At 42.3% G+C, this 20,608-nt stretch overlaps 1 protein-coding gene across 4 annotated transcripts in view; it reads left to right on the forward strand.

Annotated features, from left to right (window-relative positions):
- clstn1 (calsyntenin 1) overlaps positions 1–19,904 on the forward strand; it is a 29,053-nt gene extending 9,149 nt beyond the window's left edge. Inside the window, exons 2-19 of one of the 4 annotated variants that reach the window (XM_088289745.1) lie at positions 4,447–4,569; positions 6,796–6,825; positions 8,094–8,289; positions 8,454–8,662; positions 8,960–9,109; positions 9,313–9,498; positions 9,578–9,826; positions 10,577–10,698; positions 10,787–10,949; positions 11,199–11,249; positions 11,962–12,119; positions 12,237–12,385; positions 12,873–13,117; positions 14,057–14,227; positions 14,312–14,457; positions 14,536–14,668; positions 15,308–15,492; positions 16,319–19,904. In XM_088289745.1, coding sequence (XP_088145871.1) covers positions 4,447–4,569; positions 6,796–6,825; positions 8,094–8,289; positions 8,454–8,662; positions 8,960–9,109; positions 9,313–9,498; positions 9,578–9,826; positions 10,577–10,698; positions 10,787–10,949; positions 11,199–11,249; positions 11,962–12,119; positions 12,237–12,385; positions 12,873–13,117; positions 14,057–14,227; positions 14,312–14,457; positions 14,536–14,668; positions 15,308–15,492; positions 16,319–16,513 — 2,861 coding nt within the window. In that variant the 3' untranslated portion in view covers positions 16,514–19,904. The remainder of the gene's footprint in view (positions 1–4,446; positions 4,570–6,795; positions 6,826–8,093; positions 8,290–8,453; positions 8,663–8,959; positions 9,110–9,312; positions 9,499–9,577; positions 9,827–10,576; positions 10,699–10,786; positions 10,950–11,198; positions 11,250–11,961; positions 12,120–12,236; positions 12,386–12,872; positions 13,118–14,056; positions 14,228–14,311; positions 14,458–14,535; positions 14,669–15,307; positions 15,493–16,318) is intronic. The other 3 variants (XM_088289747.1, XM_088289746.1, XM_088289748.1) reach the window with 3 other exon arrangements.
- Positions 19,905–20,608: the final 704 nt, after the last annotated feature.

Consider the following 20,608-nt stretch of genomic DNA (forward strand, 5'->3'; position numbering starts at 1 on the left):
CAAAGACGAACAACCATCCTCGTTCACAAAGTCACTTAGGGGCAATTCAAGGTGTCCAATCACCTTAGCATGCAAGTATTTGGAATGTGGTAGGAAATCGGAGTACCTGGGAAAACCCACACAGGCACTGGGATAAGATGCAAACTCCCCACAGCGGGGCCGGAATCTGTACTGTCAGGCCGTCGTGCTAACCGGTCTTCCACCATGCCGCTGAATATCTTAGTGATGAATCAAAATAAAACATTTGCTTTTACTTTGGAAAATTGATCAATATTCTAAGCTATTTTCTGACATGCTTCTGACCAAACCAGTAACTGAATTAGAAATAATTCATGTCAATTTAAAATAATGACATGTTTTGAATAAAGCCATGCACAGAATTAAAACGTGGTATTAATCCGATTCGTCGCGTAATCGACGAAATACTCGACAGATTAATCGATTATCATAATAATCAGCATGCAGCGCTCCATAGATGTTTATAGCACCTTTAAGTAAAGCTCTTCACTATGGAATCATTTTATAATTGATTTTTCTAAGAACTCTTCCCCTGAATAATTGAGTAATCAGACTTTCCTTTAAGCAAAGGTCATGAATGGTTTCGATAGAGTAGAATCAATTTATGTGGTTTGGAAATGTCTGTGTGGATGGTTTACAATGGTAACACTTCGGGGCAAAAAAAAAAAAAGGTCAGTTGATCATTTTTTGTGTTGTACTTGGCTGACATTTTTTCCCAGCCCTATATTAAGCGCAGAATATCTTCTTAGTTTAAGACAACACAAACTTACTAACTCCTTACCCTTACTCATTTCAAACAAAGTGTCAATACTGTGAAAAAAAATTGTTTGTGTGGTTTTGAAAGTGGCGTTGTGGCAGCAAATCTTCTCTGATGCACAATTACAGCTTTGGTGGTCGGAGGCGCTTGTAAGCTGTGTCTGCCATCTGGTGGTTAACTCTGGTATTACTTCTTTAATTTTTATTTATTGTTTTTAATTATTATTCCAGGGCCACTCCAAGTGTGGGCGTGGTCCACAGGCTGGCAGTTGCCCATCCCTGTTCTAGTAGCACCCGTGTCGTAAAAGTAATAACTTGAAAACAGGCAACTCTTTAAGCATTGCTCAATAGCACCATGAACAAAAGAATAGCTTTTTACTGCCGCGACTCTTGCCAACGTCATCATTACACAACATCCTCTCAGAGGGTGCCAGGCATTATCTGATAATGACTGCCTGATCATCTGCTGCAAGTCATGATGTTGCAATGTGCACAGCTGCTCGAGCATTTTCTGGCTAACGAGGAGCTTGACAACTGTCTGTCAGTGGTCTATTTGGTTTGGTCTGTGGCAATTCGTGAGGGTCATACAGGATCAGGATCAGTGACTGGTGGATATGTGTCCATTTGACCACAACCTATTGTGACTCTAATGGTCTTTCAGGAAGTATTTGATTGTGGTTGTTGGGTCAAACTCTTTCAGTTAGGAATACTTAAAAAGAGCTAAACAACCTCCAAGGGACATTGTCATTGTGTTGCTAAGTTTCCCTGTTGTGTGTTGGGGAGTGTCATCAATGATGTCACAATTTGGGGATGCTCAATTACACTTTATTGTAGAACGGCGGAAAAAAAGTGTGTTCTCCAGGGTCACACGCGCCCCCCCCCCAACATCGCACCGCGCCCCCCCCCCCCCAGGGGGACCCACCCAACTTTTTGGGAAGCACTGACTTAATATAAGGATGTAACCACAACTGTCAAAGATAAAGTATTCCATAACTTTTTACAAAAAATTTTTTTTATAAAAAATATCTGATTTACATTCACTTAATTAAAGTAGCTGTAAATTCTTATATTCCTACATTTTTCTGGTAGATGCTGTAGGTTGTTTTTTTTTTTGTTTTTTTTTTTACAATGTGGGTTTATTGAGCATATTTAATAGTTGATGTTTTTTTTAAAGTGTTCTTACATTTGACTATATTTTTTGCTTGATATGAAATGTGCAGTGTATGTATAAGTTAGCCTTTACTCCTTTTCTGGCTAACATAATCAGGTACATTCTACATGATTTTCATGGGTTATATTTACCCCTATCCATTTTTTACAGCGTATATTTGAGATTCTTTTGAGTTTTAGTTTCTCAGCATTGAACACCAGGCAGTGCTAAACCTAATTGCGTGGCAAATCACAAAAATATAATTAGAGCTCTGGGTATCATTATTCTGCTACATTTTCATGAGGACTGTGTGATTTAGTTGAAGACACCAAAGGCATGGTGTCGTGCCACATCTGGAGTTGAATTAGCATCATTACAAAGTGCTATGTTGAAGTGCTGCGCAAAAAAGCTATCATCTGGATGGCATCTGTAACTGAAATAATATTTTGGACAACTTACACTCTTTTGATGACATGCGGTTGGGAGAATAAATGAATACTGAGAAGAATATTCACACTTCCTTTGTCCTCCTTACAGTTGACAATCTTCACCACAGAAATAATATTCTGTGCTGTGTTTATTCTTGACAGCTTTTTGGATATTGGGCGTTAACCTTTGACATACTCTATGTCTATCGCATCATATTATTTTGCCAGTTTTGCTCTATCACTGGAAGGGGTGTGTGTGTGCGTGTGTGTGTGAGAGAGAGAAATGCTATGTGAGCAATGCCCTCACTTAGAGCGTGTGGAGGACAGCAGCTCTGCAGTGACACTGCAGAGTTTGCATGGTCATTGTCCGCCCTTCTAAGAATGGACTTGATCTCACATGTTGCACTTGATGTGCATTACCCAGAATCCCAGAGTCAGCAGGCATCGAGTGTGTCGTCTCCAGAAGTTTTGACTTCTTCTCCGATTAATAACTCAATACTGCCCAAGGAGGATGCTGTACATCTCAAACCCCCTGTTGTAATCTCATTCGCCATAATTGCCTAATTTAAGGATGTCATGTGGACTGAACTCAGGTTTCTTAAATGCAAGACAAAACAAGAAAGCCATCATCATAAGCTGGATAAGATTTTTGCTGAAGGAATACTGTGTTTTATACAATTCGGTGGTGGATTGAGTTGTATCACTATTTACAATCAATGGACAATGTGAAACCAGAATGTGACCTAGCTAATTGTAACTGGGACTCTATAAAGGCTAAAGCATATTAATGTTGTAGTCTAAAGCCATCCACTTCACTTCAAGTTACATTATGATTCATCTTATTCAATTTCCTGGGCTTGATCGCGCACAAATGACTGGTTAACACAACAGCTAGCTCCTTCCCATTGCTGCACGTGCAACATAATGATACTCGGTTAAGCGCTCACGAGTTCAGAGGGTGTGCTAATTGTTTTTGATGACAATCAGCATTCACATTTTCCTTTCTTCTTAGGTCTACACTCATTAACATTGTCTTGCCATTTTCAGTAGCTGATTCCCATTTGTTCAGGTGCTTGCCTCATTCCAGCCCTGTGCAAGTATCCCGTCAGATTCGTATTTTAATGTTGTATACTTTTGTAGTCTAAAAATCATCTGAAATTTGCACATTGCCAATTATTTCATTTATGTAATGTGTATTGATAACCAGATAGATTATTACATAACCAGAACTGTTTTCCACGTTACGAGGGTTACTTGCTTATACTGCTGTTTACTTGTCATTGGGAGTTACTCCCTTTTAATCGAGTGGCTTACAATATATTCAAGGTGATCCTACACAACCAAAACTCTTAAATCAGGAAAGAAAATGGACAGTCTTTTAAATCAAGAGGAACATTTGCAAAACTGCTTTATAAATAGGTCTTCCATGTACAAAGAGATTATGTAATGCTTGGTGTCTTGAGCACCAACAGCATAAATGCATCAACCACAGAAGGCTAATAAATACTTAGACATCATTGTGGAACAAAAAAAGGATTCCCTCTCATTGAGAATCTGTCCTGATGCGTTGTCAGGCTGAGTTAGCATCATATTGCTCGAATAGTGGCATAGCGGCCACATCATCTCGCGTCTCTCCACATTGGATGTGAGAGAGCTGCCTTCCGTCAGTGTTCTTTTAGCCAACCCAAATGTGCCACTCACTGCAGCTCTTTTCTGCAGTCGCCAGCTACAGCAGTTAGGCTGCCTTGCACGCGGCGCTCCCTGCAAATGGTTCCAACCACCGTTCCACACACTGACCGGAACTTGACAAAGAGCAGCTATTATTCCTGTCAAAACTGGAATGTGATGGGCCGTCTTACATGTTATAGAGAATTGACGGTTGGTTTTGCATTTCATGTTGGAGATTCTGTAAATAATGAGCACAAAATCCATGCCATCACTTTGTGTGTGTGGGGGGGACAAGTTCACTGTTTTAAAGAAAACACTGGATAGGCATATTGTTAGTGCTTAGTAGAAATGTAAATAGAGCTTTTCACTGATGGTGTTGATATGAGTTTTAATAGACTAATGCTGTGCTTTGTCTGTTTGTCGCAGTCAATAAGCACAAACCATGGATCGAGACGACCTACCACGGCATCGTGACAGAGAATGATGACAAAGTGCTGCTGGACCCTCCGCTAATTGCGCTGGACAAGGATGCGCCTCTACGCTACGCAGGTGAGGAAGCGGGGCTCAAAGCTGATGCTGTTTTTGATCTGGATCTACAATTAGTTCTCATGTGGAATGAGTGCCAAAATTAATTTGAGCTAGTTTGAAAATGGTGATGGCCGTTCGATGGCTGGCGACCATATACTCTAACCTGAACCTATTTGATATTCAGATCAAAATATCCTTTCATGTTTAATGAAAGGGTATTTTGAGAGGGGAGTTAATCACATTGGGGTTGACTCTGCCTGCGGGTTCAAAGCTCCACAGCCCTGGAAATGATTTTCCACCGTTTCACATCACATGAGAGTGCTGCGATCTTTTGTCTGCTACTCCCTTCTCACTCAGTGCTCTCGCACCACTTGATCCGAGCCATTTTTATCTCAGATTACCTCATGTGATTTCGCAAGCCAGCTACTTCCAGCCACGTGCCTGTCAGAGCGACCCAATGTGACTTTTTTACAAAGTCAGTTGAATTGGAATGTTGCATTCTGACCATGTCAGGACAAGGTAAAATTCTGAAAAATGATATCACTGAGGAAATGTTGGATGCTCGGTGCATTGTGAGCTTGTGAGCAGGTGCATCTTTATGATGAAGCAGAATTTGCGCCGCAAATCTTGCCTCCTCTTTGTAGATGAACAACTCAGATTTTATAGTTTGGGTTTGAAATGTGTCTTTTGTGACAACAGTCCGGTAAACTTTCTGACACACCTCATATGTGAGCAGCAGCATCATGCTTTGTTTCTGTTCTTGAAACTTGGCCCTGAACCAAAATTGCAAAAACGCCACTCAAAAACAAATAAATCAGACACAATCATAACCCTTTTTATTTTATTTAACCCCAAATGTCTAATAATACAATTTCAATTAATTTGTCCTGTTGTTTTGTAGAACACATGGGAAACACCTGAAATATTGTATATTGGACTTGCACGGGGCTTTTGCATCCCTAAAACATTTGTGTGTTGAGTTTTTATATCAATTTCGTATCGTTCGGAATAGAATTTGTTGCCTGCACTCATGCGAGCTGGACCTCCCGATCTGATGTGACTAGTCAGCATGGCCATGTGAAATATCTCCCTGTGGACAAAGCTGGCGGGCTGGCTTCACGTGGCAGCAGGGATGACTGGCTATGTCGTGCCAGCCGCCTTCTAGTCCGTCCATCTCTGCCAAAAAATACAGCTCACTGTCAAGGCCACCGAAGCCCAATCACTGACTCGCAAATCAGAAAAGTAGAGAAAATCCCGTGGGAGATTTCATCTCACTAAGCGGCAACCCATACTTGCTTGACGACTTGATTTAAGGCTAATTGTGCTTGAATTGTTTAAAACCCACCTCCACCTCTTTTGCAGCTTGGAAAATGAGTTATGTGTTCAAGAGTGACTATGGTATTTTTTTTTCCTTTCGTGTAGTCCCATTTGAAATGAGAATAAATGTTTGTGCAACACATTTAGCATGTGAATATTCTGTCCAGTATTACATTTTGCATACCGGCACATTATCAGTCCTTTGTGACGACTGATCCAGGCTGTGTTGCTGAGGAATTCATGAAGTCTTTGTGTGCCGGTCATTAGAGCTGTGGTGAGCACGGAGGCCCACAATTCACACTGCATGACTGCTCCTGGTCAGCCGCTAAACTGACGCCCACTCCGGATTGTTTCAGTTGAGCAAAACAAAAATCACATGGCCAGCCGAGACCCTGCTCCACCATAAAACCATTACTGTCCTTTTTAGCGTTTTTCTTGTTAAGTTCCCGCTTTGCACTAATATACTGTCTTCCTTTTGTTGCTGCCGGTTTGTCCTATGAGAGCCGTTCACTCACTAAACTACGGTGTTAATAAAAATAATAAATAATCCACATGAAAAGCTTTCGGTCCAACACTTTGCTGGCTTTTCTTTTTGGGTCAATAATGACATCTTTCATCCTAATTTCTCGATGTTGCGTACATTCCGACCACACACTTAAGCTGTATAGATGTCATGTCTGCTGTGCAGGCAGTGTGTGTTGTGCTAAAGATGTTCGAGTGTCAAAGCAACCAATATGTCATGGGCCCATATCTGAGGAAATAGTGTATGTCAAGATGTCGTGTCACTCTGTCAGCCGATTATTTGAAAGGAATTGAATTCTTGCCTTAGTTAAATCAACATGCAGTAAGTTCCCTCCTGTCTTCTGTTGACTCTGAGCTTCTAACTCTTCTTGAACTGACCCCGGTTTATCTTCTCTCCCCTCTCTGTAGAGAGTTTTGAGGTGACCCTCACCGAAGAAGGTGATCTTGGGCTCTTTCTTCTGCTTTGTGCTTTTCGTTACTATTAACCCACTAACACAAAATGGCATCTGCACATTCACACAGAAACGCCCACCATGCTCCGTAATCTTCACATTTGGTTTTCTCAACTCTTATGTTTTTTTTCCTCCCTTCGCCCTAGAATATTTTGGAGTTTTGATAGCTGGATGAAGTGTATGATATGGGGCTTACTAAATTAGAAATATCTGTGCATGAGGCATCCATCGCAGTTTGCAGACCCTAACAGTTTTTCAGCTATCACCAGGAAACAGAAGGCTGCTTCAAAACAGCAGCTCTTCACCCAATTGCATTTTTTTTTTCATCTAAAATTCTGAACATTATTTGAGGCTCATGTTTTTGTCGTGCCTCCATGTGTACTACCTTATGTTGACATTTTTTTCTAATTGGAAACTCATCAAATGAAAGCTGCTGAGATTGTTAACCAATGCAAACTCTCTGCTGTTGTTGCATCTTTGCCCTAGTGGATTTTTTTATCCTCCTCCACTAATCTATCCCATTAGCATGGCTGCAGTTGTTATTTGATATGGATGTCAAGCAAGTTGATATTTCTATTCCCAGCTCCCATCCAGTACTTTTTGTTTATGCAGATTCCGTCACCTTATTTAGTTGTGAATTAATTACACAGTATTTTTGCAAAAAACAACACAGATTTGTAATGTACAAAAAGGCACAGAGCAGTGTGGTGACACTTAATCCTTGGATTTATGACTGAATTTACAGTATCTTTGTTTTTCAATACAGTGAAGACTCTCCCTCCCTCCCCATTTGTTTTGCTTTGAATTATGTTCTGCACATTTTTCCTCACCAATAGCTTGTACAGAGTGAAATTGGTCACCACTGATACTGCTCTCGAATGTTCTTATTTTGGGCTTTGGGTTTCTCTTCTACGAGTATACTTGTGTGAAATGCCTGTCCACATCTTTTTGGTTTCTGCCTGCATGACTGAATGCTGACAATTATTTCAATGGCTTGGAAAGACATGCTGTCTTCTCAGTATATTGTTGACTGTCCCACACCCCTTCCCAACTCCCTTCAAAATGCTCACCTACCTATATAAGTGCTTTTGGGCCTCCTCCACAGACACCACCCACCCCAAACGTCAACTCCCTGGCTCCTAAAACTGTGGCTGATCATTTTTTTGCCTTAATTTACGAGTTTTGCGATGACAAATTAATTTTGAAACAAAGGAAATGTCACACCATTTTAAAGCAATTTCCTTTTTTGTTCAGGTGAGATTTGCGGCTTCAGGATCCACGGGCAGAATGTTCCCTTTGAAGCTGTGGTCCTGGACAAGTCCAGTGGCGAGGGGATCATCCGGGCAAAGGACAAGTTAGACTGCGAGCTTCAGAAGGAACACACCTTCACCATTCAAGCATACGATTGTGGAGAGGGACCTGATGGTGCCAACATGAAGAAATCACACAAGTCAGTTTGAATAGTTTACCTCTCGTCTGAGTTGGTCAACTAACTCAAGACGGACCACTTCCACTTTCATCTCCCATTGAGTCATCTGGAGCTTGAAACCTCTCAGCAATGCGACACATAGTTTTGCAGCTGCAGCTTATTAACTGGCGTTTTGTCTTTGTCAGGGCCACGGTCCACATACAGGTGAACGACCTCAATGAGTATTCGCCAGTGTTCAAAGAGAAGTCCTACAAAGCCACGGTCATTGAGGGAAAGAAATATGACAGCATCTTGAAGGTGGAGGCAGTGGACGCAGACTGCTCGTTCCAGTTCAGTCAAATCTGCAACTATGAAATAGTCACGCCAGATGTGCCCTTCACCATTGACAAAGACGGTAAGGGCTCACCCAATGAACCTCACAGCCCCTGCGGGATAGGAGCCATAATTTGCACCGTGCTCGCCACATTGATTTTTGCAATCAATTGGGCCCGCTGGACAGGTCATTTAGAATGCGCCACATCTTGCTTCTTTGTGAGACAAAGGCAAGGAAATGTCACCCAAGCCACTGTTATTCCGACGGCACCACATTTTTGGCAATGTCATTGCGTATTTCAATTGCATTCACATTTTTAGACATTTTTATTAAACAAACAGTAACTCACATCCGAACATTGTTCCCTGTTTCAATTAGGTTTCATCAAGAACACAGAGAAACTAAACTACGACCGAGAGCACATGTACAAGCTGACTGTGACCGCTTACGACTGTGGAAAGAACCGTGCCTCTGAGGACGTTCTGGTCAAGATCGGCGTCAAGCCAACTTGCAAACCCAGCTGGCAAGGTATCAACACACTCATCTAATTGCTAACTACCACTGTCTCACATCAACAGCTGTTGTCAGAAGGCTCAATCTGTGTTTGCCTTGAAAGGAAGTGCTTCTTTTAGCATAATTTGTATTGACAAGCGCAGTATCGACTGCCGCACCTTATCATCTCTGTGTTGAAGGACACCTTTGTCACGCTCCCTCGATTTTTTTGCCCTCAGGCTTCAATAAGAGGATTGAATATGAGCCTGGCACAGGCAGCCTGGCTCTTTTCCCCAGCGTGCACTTGGAGACCTGTGATGAACCAATTACGTCCATCAAAGCCACAATTGAACTGGAAACCAACCATATTGGAAAGGGATGCGACCGCGACACCTACTCTGAGAAGTCCCTGCACAAGCTGTGCGGTAAGGAACTCATTTTCTGCGAAATGAGAGTCCACTGTAAATTTTTCTGCTGACTAATTGGGAAAAAAATTGAAAATAGGCGCCAGCACCGGTGCAAAGGAGCTGTTGCCAGCACCCAGCAGCTCCACCAACTGGACGGTGGGACTACCCACTGATAATGGGCACGACAGCGACCAGGTCTTTGAGTTCAATGGCACCCAAGCCATCAAGGTTCCTGATGGCTTAGTGAGCACCAGCCTGAAGGAGCCCTTCACCGTATCGGTGTGGATGAGACATGGCCCCGGGGCCCACGAGAAGGAGACCATCCTCTGCAACTCTGACAAGACAGGTAACTGCGTATTAAGGTTTGATAAAAGTAATTGGTTGCACAAATAAAACCTCATTCCGATTAAGCGGCAGATCCTCTTTGCAGTTGAGTAAATAAACTAGCCTAGACACCATATGAGGAGAGGCAATATGTGTTTTCACATTTTCTTCCATTATGATCTCAGAAAAGTGTAACCTTCCAGGCTCTCTAATCCATGTTTATGCACTCAGCTGGCTGGCTTTCATCGTTTCTTTCTCACACCTGCCAGGTTTTTGCTCACCTCTCCATTTTAGTCTCTGGTTGTTAATTTGAAATTCACACTGGATCTTATTGACTGTAAAGTCTCCGAGAAATGTGGTGATGGCTCATCGACTTCCATCCCCCGGCTTATATAAGAAGGATTACATCAGTGCAGTTGTGCATCAGACAGATATCATCTGTGCTGCCTGTGATGATGCTAACATTATGACACCCCCCTCAATCACGCACACACACCTCCACCATCCAGTACAGCATATGGTGGCAAGTTTGAAGTTTAATGAGCTCTTACGACTGAACATATTATTTTTGTTCAATTAATTCTTTGCTGATGTGAACATGGAGTTTATCAAATGACCATTTTTACCTTTAAATAAACACATCTTTATTTTGCTGTGTGTAACTTTCTCTCAAATTAGTTTATTAGTAATAAATTAAGTGACAAGTGTTGAGGTTTCTCCCAAATGTGTTTCAAATTCATATTGTGAATTGTCTGGTCTTGTGCCCCTGCAGACATGAACAGGCACCACTATTCACTCTACGTGCACAACTGCAGGCTGATCCTTCTGCTTCGTCAAGATCCATCAGAGGCGGAGAACTACAAGCCAGCTGAGTTCCACTGGAAACTCGACCAGGTGAACTACTGCCGCCAGATTAGCTCAAGCTGCTTGTGTTTTTTTCCAATTGGTATTAACGGTTCCATATGCCCCGTGTTCTCGGCAGGTGTGTGACAAAGAGTGGCATCACTATGTGCTAAATGTGGAATTCCCCTCGGTGACGCTGTTTGTGGATGGGACTACCTTTGAACCCTTCCTGGTTACAGAGGACTACCCACTGCATGCCTCCAGGATTGAGACTCAGCTCACCATTGGTGCATGCTGGCAAGGTAAAGTGTATAACGTTGTCAATCAACAACATGAATATTGTAATTTTTGCAATGCAAATATTGAGATTACCGTCTGAAATGTCTAAATTTATTCATATTGAATCATGAACTATAATGTTTGCACAATAACAAGGCCCTCAACGATTCTATGATGCTGCAGCGTAACCTCCGATGTAGACTGAATTCCTTTAGCAGATCCTCAACCTTCCTTCCTGTCTCTCCCGACTCTCTTTTTCCTGTCCTCTGCAGAACACTCGGGACATGACAATGACACTGAGACAGTCTCTGAGTCTTCCTCAGGTTGCCCAAAATCTTTCCCTTCTCAGATACTTCCATGTGTCCGCCATGTCCCACCGCGCTAACTGCATCCTTCCTCATGCCACTTGGACTAGAATGATTGCTACACATTCTAGTTGCAGCTACATTTTGTTTTCTTGCATGTTGCCATGTGGACAAGGCCATGATTTATTCTTGTTTAAGTATCATTTTTACACCATCCTCATCCACTAAACGTCATACACAAGATTAACTGAACTAGACATGCGATAAGCACAAAACGCACTGCTCGGTGCGACCTCTTCTTTCAGAGCATGACCTTGACAGCGGAGATGGCTGTTAATCCGTGTCAGATAACGGTGAAACATGCATACACAGAGACAGGAGCTATACACACCGGCCTACTTCATCTCAACAGGATGGATACACCTGTCTGGAATATGCCAGTCCCTCAGGATGCATCATTTTATGTTTTGATGTTTTCATCTTTGAGTTAGTTTTTTTTCTGTTCCTCAGTAAACCAGCATGTGCATATTATAAGATCATCCATGATTTTGGTGTCTGAAGGAGCCTCATTTAGGCACGTACACTAACTTGCATGAACTTTAGACTGCCTTTTTACTTCGAGCATGCATGCACCAATGTTCCGGCGGAAAAGGTGACACATGACGCCTAACTCTTCACTATCCATGTCTCTTTGTTTTGTCCTCTCCGCCTCTTATCGTGCCGGATGCAGGCGGAAATGCACGCATGGCCCAGTTTTTTCACGGAAACCTTGCAGGGCTGATGATTCGCTCAGGCAAGCTGGAGAACAAGAAGGTGATCGACTGTTTGTACACTTGCAAGGAGGGCCTGGATGTGCAGCTGCCTGAAGAGGTAGCTTCCACGGTGAAGGTGAGGACGGCAAAGCAAACAACACAATCCTAACTTGGCGTATCTCAACTAATTTTGTGCCTTAGTAATGGCACGTCTGTAGTAGCGCCAATAATATCTTGTCAACTTCTCTTCCAGGTGGAGTTTAACCCCAACCAGTCCTCTCTGACTGTCGAGGGGGATGATATTGACGCTTTTGATAAGGTCATGCAGCATATCTCTTACCTGAACTCCCGACAGTTCCCAACACCCGGCATCAGACACCTTCGCATCTCCACCGCCGTCAAGTAAGCAGAAGATACAAAACCCTGGAGCCATTGTGAGATTCCTCTCTGGCATTGTTAAGGAAGTGATTTTCTGGTTTTAAGTTAGAGGGAGGATTGTTGAGGTGAAACTGAGGACAAGTCGATCCACAACAAGAGAATTGACAAATTGTTTTGCAATTAGAGAACAAGGCTGATTTAGTGCTGCATTAAACAGGCTTTCACGTAATGGGATTGTTGTTTGTGGCGCTTCATATATGTAGCAATCACACCAAATGAGAAATTCTGTAACTTTTTGTATTTACCGTCATTCCAAATGATCTCAGGCAGATTTGGGTTATTTACTTTTATTTTTTTCGGGGGGCAGATTAAAAATAATTTGTCCACACTAGAGAAATGTACAAACCTAAACATCAAGTATGCTGTTGCTGTTGCTGTCAAGAGATTCCTGCCAGGTATTAATAATTTAGTCTCGCCTTTTACTGAAATTTGCTCACATTGATCCATGCAGATGCTTCAACGAGGAGTCCTGCGTGACCATGCCGGATGCTGAAGGTTACGTGATGGTGCTGCAGCCCGAGGAGCCCAAGATCAGCCTGAGCGGCATTGACCACTTTGCCCGCAGTGCTGGCGAATTTGAGAGCCAAGAAGGCGTGACGCTGTTCCCCGAGCTGCGCATTGTTAGCACCATCACCCGTGAGGTGGAGGCTGACGCGGAGTCCGAAGCCACAGAGGGAGCGGACGATGACCCCACAGGTAAGAGAAGATGTGCTTTTTTTTTTTTTTTAACCCCCCCCCACTTCCTCTTTGGTGTTCGGTTTTTATGCATCACGCACATTGAGCAACCTGAGTCATGTGAAAGCTAAAGCGGTACAAAACGGTGACCACACTGCTAATAGACGAGTACAATCACAGCGTGGCGGGAGGATTATGCCTTGTAGCCGAAAGGATTGGACAGAATGAGTGACAGATAAGTTGTTTATTCCTTGATGGGAGGGGCCGTTGGAAGCTCACCATCTGTTAGCTTAGTACAGTACACGAGCTGAGATCAGGAGACAATAGATTTGCACAGCGGCTGAAACAGAAACTGGAAGATTTCATGTGCTGTAATGATGGGGACAATTTATTAAGCGTCGCACAAGCAACAAACAAGCATCCATGACTTCATTTAATTGTAACATCCAAACAAATTCGTCAGGCAAAATATGGGAGTAATATGAAATTGTGAGGTGTTTATGTACCTTAACACATCGTTTAAGTTTTGAAAATGACACTCCTCTTCAGTCATACTGAGCAACTTGTGTGACACACATCTGCATTTTTCAAAACTAGTCGAACGTGACGGCACTAAAGCTGCACAATAGGAAAAATGATGAGCCGCTACTGTTGATGCTTTTCTGTATGAATGGCAGCTGACATGTTGCCATCACTTGCATGAGCTTTTGGTTCCAACCTCAGCCAAGTGGCAACATCTGTTCAAGTTACTGGAATATTTATATACACACTTTAGATAGATGCACAGCTGTCGGAATCTGTGTTGTGTGCAAGTGTTTCTAGCCATTCCGGTGGTAAAATCATTTTACTTTTATGTTTTTATTTGTTTATTTTTACACTGCATCCTGTGTTTTGGAAGAGTTGTGAACTCTTTGTTTTTTCTGTTTCAAACAAAAAAAAAAATCCTTGTTGTTCATTTAGTTCAAGAGACAGTGGTGTCTGAGGAGATCATGCACAACCTGGACACATGCGAAGTGGCCGTGGTGGGAGATGAACTGGATGCTGAGCACGAAGGTTTGGAGGTGGACATGGAGCAGCTGCAGCAACGCGGCCTTGAGATGAGCTCCTCCCACCTTGGCCTCGTCATCACTGGTATGGACACTAGCGCTTGTGTTGCGCCTTTTGCCGTCGTAATTCTCATTGCGTTTTGAAGACATGCACCTCACTGTGCTCTAGGCGTGAACACCATGGCCAACTACGAGCAGGTCCTGCATCTCATCCGTTACAAGAACTGGCACACCGAGGCGCTCTTCGACAGGAAATTCAAACTAGTATGCTCCGAGCTCAACGGGCGCTACATCAGCAATGACTTCAAGGTCGAGGTAGGACAGAACTTGGTAGTTTAGTCTCATAGCTGTGATGCCTTCAAAGAGTTGACGTGTTGTTTGTATCCCCTCCAGGTGAACGTAATCCACACAGCCAGTGCCATGGAGCATTACAGTGCCATGGCGCAGCCCAACTTCATCAACCCTGTGCATCAGGCCTCCGTGGACTTGTCTGGTCACAACCTTGTCAACGCTCACCAGTCGTCAGGTACTGCGACATTGCCACCCTCGTTTGTAAAACCAACACTGAACCACCTGGCAAGCCCAGCTTCATACAACATGATAGCAAAGCTCTTCACTGACACCTAGTGGCACCTTGATGGTTTTTCTCTGAGGAAAAATGAGGGTCCCTTTTAAAAGTGGGTTTAGAGTAAAAGCCACTCTGGAAAGGAGATAGATGCCATCAAAAAAATATATTTTAATATTGTATATTTTGTCTCATTTTAATGATAGTGGGAAAGACATGGCTTCTGATGCCGCAATTTGGAACTGGATTACACTCTTCTAACCACTAATTGGACAATACAAAGTCAGTTTTTTTTATGACACCCCCAATAATTATTATTATTATTTATTTTATTTTATTTTTTAATTTATATTTTTTAATGGCATATGTTCAGGGATTACACTTTGGTGCAGCCTGTGACATCTCTGCACTGCCATTTATTTCCCGGTTCCAATAATCTTCCAGGCTGTCGGGCTCGCTAAGCCTACCACTGCACGAAAGGGCCTCAAGAACGCTAATATTGGGATAAGCAGAGCTACCTGAATTGGACTTAAAACATTCTAACCGATGTCATTGTGCGTCTGTATCTGTGTATGCGGATGCGTGTGTTTGTGTTTGCAGTGGTTCCCAGCGCGGCCACCATCGTCATCGTCGTCTGCGTTAGTTTCCTGGTGTTCATGATCATTCTAGGCGTGTTCCGGATCCGGGCCGCGCACCAGCGCACCATGAGGGACCAGGAGAACGGCAAGGAGAATGAGATGGATTGGGACGATTCGGCCCTCACTATCACCGTCAACCCCATGGAGGTAAGAAAAAATGTGTTGTAGTTGGTAGGGCGACAGCTGTCTACCTGCTAATGCTCACTGGTTGATGGTGTTGTCGGCCGCCCTACTTTTTCACTGAGCTGTCTTGATTGACAGGCTGCTGGAGATGGGGGGGGGGGCGTGGGGAATATTTATGGGATGATACCATGCTAATTTGCATAAAAGACACATGCGCGCGCACACACACACACACACACGCACAGCCAGTCAGAAAGGAGCTTACGTGCTTTCCTGGCCTACATCTTTATAGAATTTAGTGTTAGAGCAAAATGGTTTATCTAGGGCCGACACAGATGCCGATAAAATATAAATCAAAACAACAACTAAAGAACAATTAAGCAATATACGAGAGGGATTGATATTACTCACCAACCTTTTTTAATCTGATTCAGCGACTGGTTCAGTCATTTTCCCGAGTAAAAGCAGAAGGCTGCAAATGTTTTCTTTTGACCTGAGTTGGGGTGAGTTGATGAAACAGTTAATCAGTCTGCTATCATGAACAACTACAGAAATTTGAGAATAATTACTGTTAAGAGGGTGACTCTTGAGGAAACTTAAAGAATAGCTTGATCCAATTAAAAACAACAATTTTAAGAGTCTGACATGTTTCATTTTGCCATCATCCCCCAAAAAACAAAGATTGTAGTCCGGAGGTGGCTGAGATAGTCTGCCTATCGTTGTATTTTTGGATGCTTATAATGGCCTTTTCATTATGCTGCTTACTACAGTAAGTGCCTTTACATGCCTTGGATGTAAAAGCACAAGCGCCGGCTGACAAGGTTTTAATGATGCCTGTTCATGTACGCAGACGTACGAAGATCAGCACAGCAGTGAGGAGGAGGAGGAAGAGGAGGAGGAGAGTGAGGACGGGGAGGAGGAAGACGACATCACGAGCGCCGAGTCAGAGAGCAGCGAGGATGACGAGGGCGGCGAACAGGAGGACCAGCAGGGAGCCAGCAGACAACAGCAGCTGGAATGGGACGACTCCACCCTCACTTACTAGAAAAACACACGCACATACACACCCACACACACACACACACGCACACGCACACACACACATCACTAATTTGCACTCACTCAGATGTTCATCATCGCCACATGAATTCAAGGAGCCGTGAAGTTTAAAAAAAAAAAAAAAAAAAAAAGTCCTGGTCAAGGTTTCCCTATTGTCATCTTAGTGGCCGTACTCGATGTTGTGTAGTCATCAGCGGCTTCTTTTTACTTAAGTTATTCTATTTGCATTCACAGGAAATCTTGGCCAAAATTTATTTTCCTGTGTGTGAGGAAGCCAAGCGTGCACTTTTTTTGTTTTCTCTCCCACACAAGGCTTCGGAATCATTTCTAGATTTGTTTCTGCAGCTGAAAATCCCCACTGGTAGACCAGTAACTTGAATTAACGCTTTTAGCCACTAGACCATTGTTTGCTTCTTTTTCTTTGCTTTGCTTTTTAACCTTTTAGTGCATGAAGAAGTCTTATGTGTAGAGAGATCCGTTGCTTTTTAAAGATGTTGTAAATATTAAGAAACCATGTAATTAGTCAATGTGCTTGTGAAGGCCTCCGCCACAGGGTCCAATATCTACAAATGCTTACTATTTGTGTCACGCAGGTTGTAGCATGTCGCTGAAAATGTGTGCAAGTGTCAGCTTTCATGACCAACGTTTAAATGATTCTTCTTATCTTTTTTTTTTTTTTTAACCCATTCGTGCTCTCCTCTGTGCACAGGGGAAACTCACTTCTTTTGCTTTCATTCCCGCTTGACGGGATGGACGACGGTTGCGAAAGTGGGCCGAGAGCAGCTCTAAAAGACAACCATCCTCTGCATAATTCACGACGGAGCAAACCAACTCCAAGTAAAGCTTCTTGTCACCTGTAAAGCTAATTGTCCGCAGTGCAGCTGTTTTAATGTAAACTAATATTAAAGCATTTATCTCCGAGTAGTAACAATTGGGTGGTGGACTGAATATTGAAAATATGACTTTGCAGTGCACACTATAGCTTGTTTACATTTGGTAAACGCAGTGTCCTTCTGCTTTTCGTAAATGAGTGACCACATTTTGATTCTCCTCCCAGACTACGTTGTATATATCGTTCCTCAAATGTACGTTTCACTCACATGAACTAAAGAGCAGATTTGGGCCCGTTCTACTGTACGCTGCTTGTTCAAGCTGCAAGCCTTTCTTGTGTATAAACGGCACTGGGAGACAGATGACTGATGCCAACCCTCCCCATTTCCCGGAAGGCCCAGGTGGCGCTCAGGGGCCGATCCCCAGACATTACGGACGTATATTAGCGTGTTTCGCAACCTTATTGAGACAATTTAACAATCAACCAAAATTTCACTCAAATTATGTACTGCGTATTGAAATAATAATGACCGCAATTCTGTTGTATGAATGGCAACAGTCATTTAGACGATCTAATTCAGGGATGGGCAATTGAAATGCTGGAGGGGGTGGCACAATTTTTACCAGTGGGACTGGGGCATGTATTTACTAGCCGGATGTTGGACACAACTAGTGTTTTAAATATAGAAAAAATATTTGAAAAATATGTGCTTTTCATATGTAATTTTTGCTAGTACATTTTTAATGGATGAATAAAAGATGAACTTATTATAACCCAAGAACAAAATGGTTTGAAGCAAACAACAAATTTACCACTTATTGTATTTTCAGCAAAGGCCTCTCGCATAAAAACTACAATTCCCCTCCTCTTCGTGAAAACGTATATTGAATTTCCATCGGAATTTTTTATGAATTTGAGGGCGGTTGCAAGACCAATCCGTTTTCCCACCCCAAATGTTTTTTTTTTTTAAATTTGATCAGATTTTGTGAGGCCCACGAGCCACCAGTTGCCCATCCTTGATCTAGTGGAAGAGCATTTCACTATTATCAATGGCATCGATGGATGACCTAAGATACATTATGCATTTGGAGAAAATCATTTGCAGAACAATTAATTCAAGGTCAATTCTGTTTTGTTTCTCATTTTCATTTGGCTCAAAGCGAGTGTGCTTTTGAATTTACAAAATCAGATGATTAGAAAATTACAACAAAGCAATTTGCAATCAAAAGTTTTCATTTTATATGAAAATTCAACATTTGTTAAAATATTTTAAGAGAAGACGTCTGCATTTGCAGAAAAAAATACGAATATTATGAGAATAATATACAAAAAGATAGTTGACATGAAAGGCGCATCATTTTCGAAGAATTAACAGCAGGAGATGTGCTGATTCCCGCCTTTGGGAAATCAGGAGGGTCGGTATCTCTGGAATTGAGGGACATGAAGCCCACCTGGCAGTTTTCCACATTCAGAGTTTTCGCAAAAAGGCGAGGCCATGACACCGCAGCAGTTGTTTCTGCCGAATGACTATCTGAAGGCAATCAATACCCTGCTTGGCAGGATTCTGTGTAAAAGGCAAAGCGAGGTGACGTTTGTTACGACTAGTGGGAGATCTTTGGCTTCAAGAGGCTGTTGAAAAGAACGTCATCTTGCATGCAAATATGCTTTGGAATAATTTTTGTGCAAAGTCCCCTCCGTGGCGCCCCCTGTAGGCCTGATGATGGGAGTGCCTTTTGCTGGTCGAGCAGATGTAACAAAGGCCCTGCTTGTATAAATGGCATTTTAAGTTGTTGTTCATTTGTACCTGTAAACTGCTCGGTTTCTTACTGGAGTTAATGAATCTGTCTATAAAAAAGACAAACAAAAAAAAAAAAACAGCCCAGCTAGTTATAATTTTACACACTGTCAATGTTTCCTTGATGTATAGATGATGTAGATCCATTGTGTATCTTCGATAGATATTGTACTAAATCCACCTTTAATCGGATGTACAGTACGTAAAGCTTTGGCAACACGAGTCAGTATCCTGTGAGTGTGCGCAAGTGTGTGTATTGTTTTTTTGTTTATTTTCTGCTTGTTTTTTTGTTAGGAAAGAATCATACCTTTGAAAAGTGTGTGTGTCGGTCTGTGTGTGCGCGCGCACCAAGAAATCAGATTTGCGATCAAGCCCACTGAGTGAAGCAACACTCGCCCCAATTGAACCATTGAATGCGTCTATGAAACTGAAACAATAATTAATAACGCATAAGGTTTTATCGTCGCATGAACCACAAGTTAGTGAACATTTCATATTGTGTGAGACAGGAGTACGGCGATGTCATCCACTTATTCTTCTCTTTCACACATCCGGAATACCCCCAACCCTCCGTTTTGTGTTGTTGTTTTGTTTTCTTTGCTGAAAACGTGGGAATGTTTTGCGAGTTGGTGGTAGAAGGTTCCTTTGTGCTTGTTGGAGCTGCTGTCACTTTTCTACTACCAATAGACAGACAAATTGTAGTCAAGTTGATGCTTGCTCGTGAACAAAATAAAGGAGAACAAGATGGAATTTCCCATGCAGTCTGAAGTTTTTCCTGCCTTTGTCACCTTCCTGATTTATTTCTTCACCTATTTCATCCGAAATATTTCAGACCCAGACAATTACATAGTAAGTCATAAAGACAACACAATTTAATACTGACACATTTTTGCTGGTCAGTACCCCGCCGGATCTCTGTACGTTCCGGCCTCGACCCTCCGGCCTTATTCATTAAATACCTTTTTTAAAATTTGTCACCTCCCGCATATGCTGTTGTTTTTGAATCACAAAATCACTTGATATTCCGATTGAATATTTAATGTGTTTGTGTGATACATCTGGATATAATTATCTAAGTTTACAAATTTTGTAAATGAACCTACAAAGTCAGGTGGAGGCAAGACCCTGACGTGCAACGAGCTTCCTTGCCACCCTCAAATAACAAGAGCCAAACGACAAAAGGGATGAAGTATGCCATTACTTTGCTTCTGAAGTGGATGCTGTGCATTTTCATTGGCGTAACATAGTGGAAAAAATAATATGTGTAGATATACTGTTTACAGATATCACAAACACGTGCAAGTTTCATTTGGAACTGTATGATTTTTTTTTCCAGAAGCATCATTAAATAACCATCACCGTCCAACAGATGAACGCAAAAACCCTTTTCAAATAAATTGAAAACCATAGTAGATTAATGGAACAGCCTAAATCGTCCCGAGGTGTGCGTGTGA

The sequence above is a fragment of the Idiotropiscis lumnitzeri genome, chromosome 3 (assembly GCF_059441095.1).
Source record: "Idiotropiscis lumnitzeri isolate Australia: NSW breed Sydney's pygmy pipehorse chromosome 3, RoL_Ilum_1.0, whole genome shotgun sequence".
Lineage (NCBI taxonomy): Eukaryota > Metazoa > Chordata > Actinopteri > Syngnathiformes > Syngnathidae > Idiotropiscis > Idiotropiscis lumnitzeri.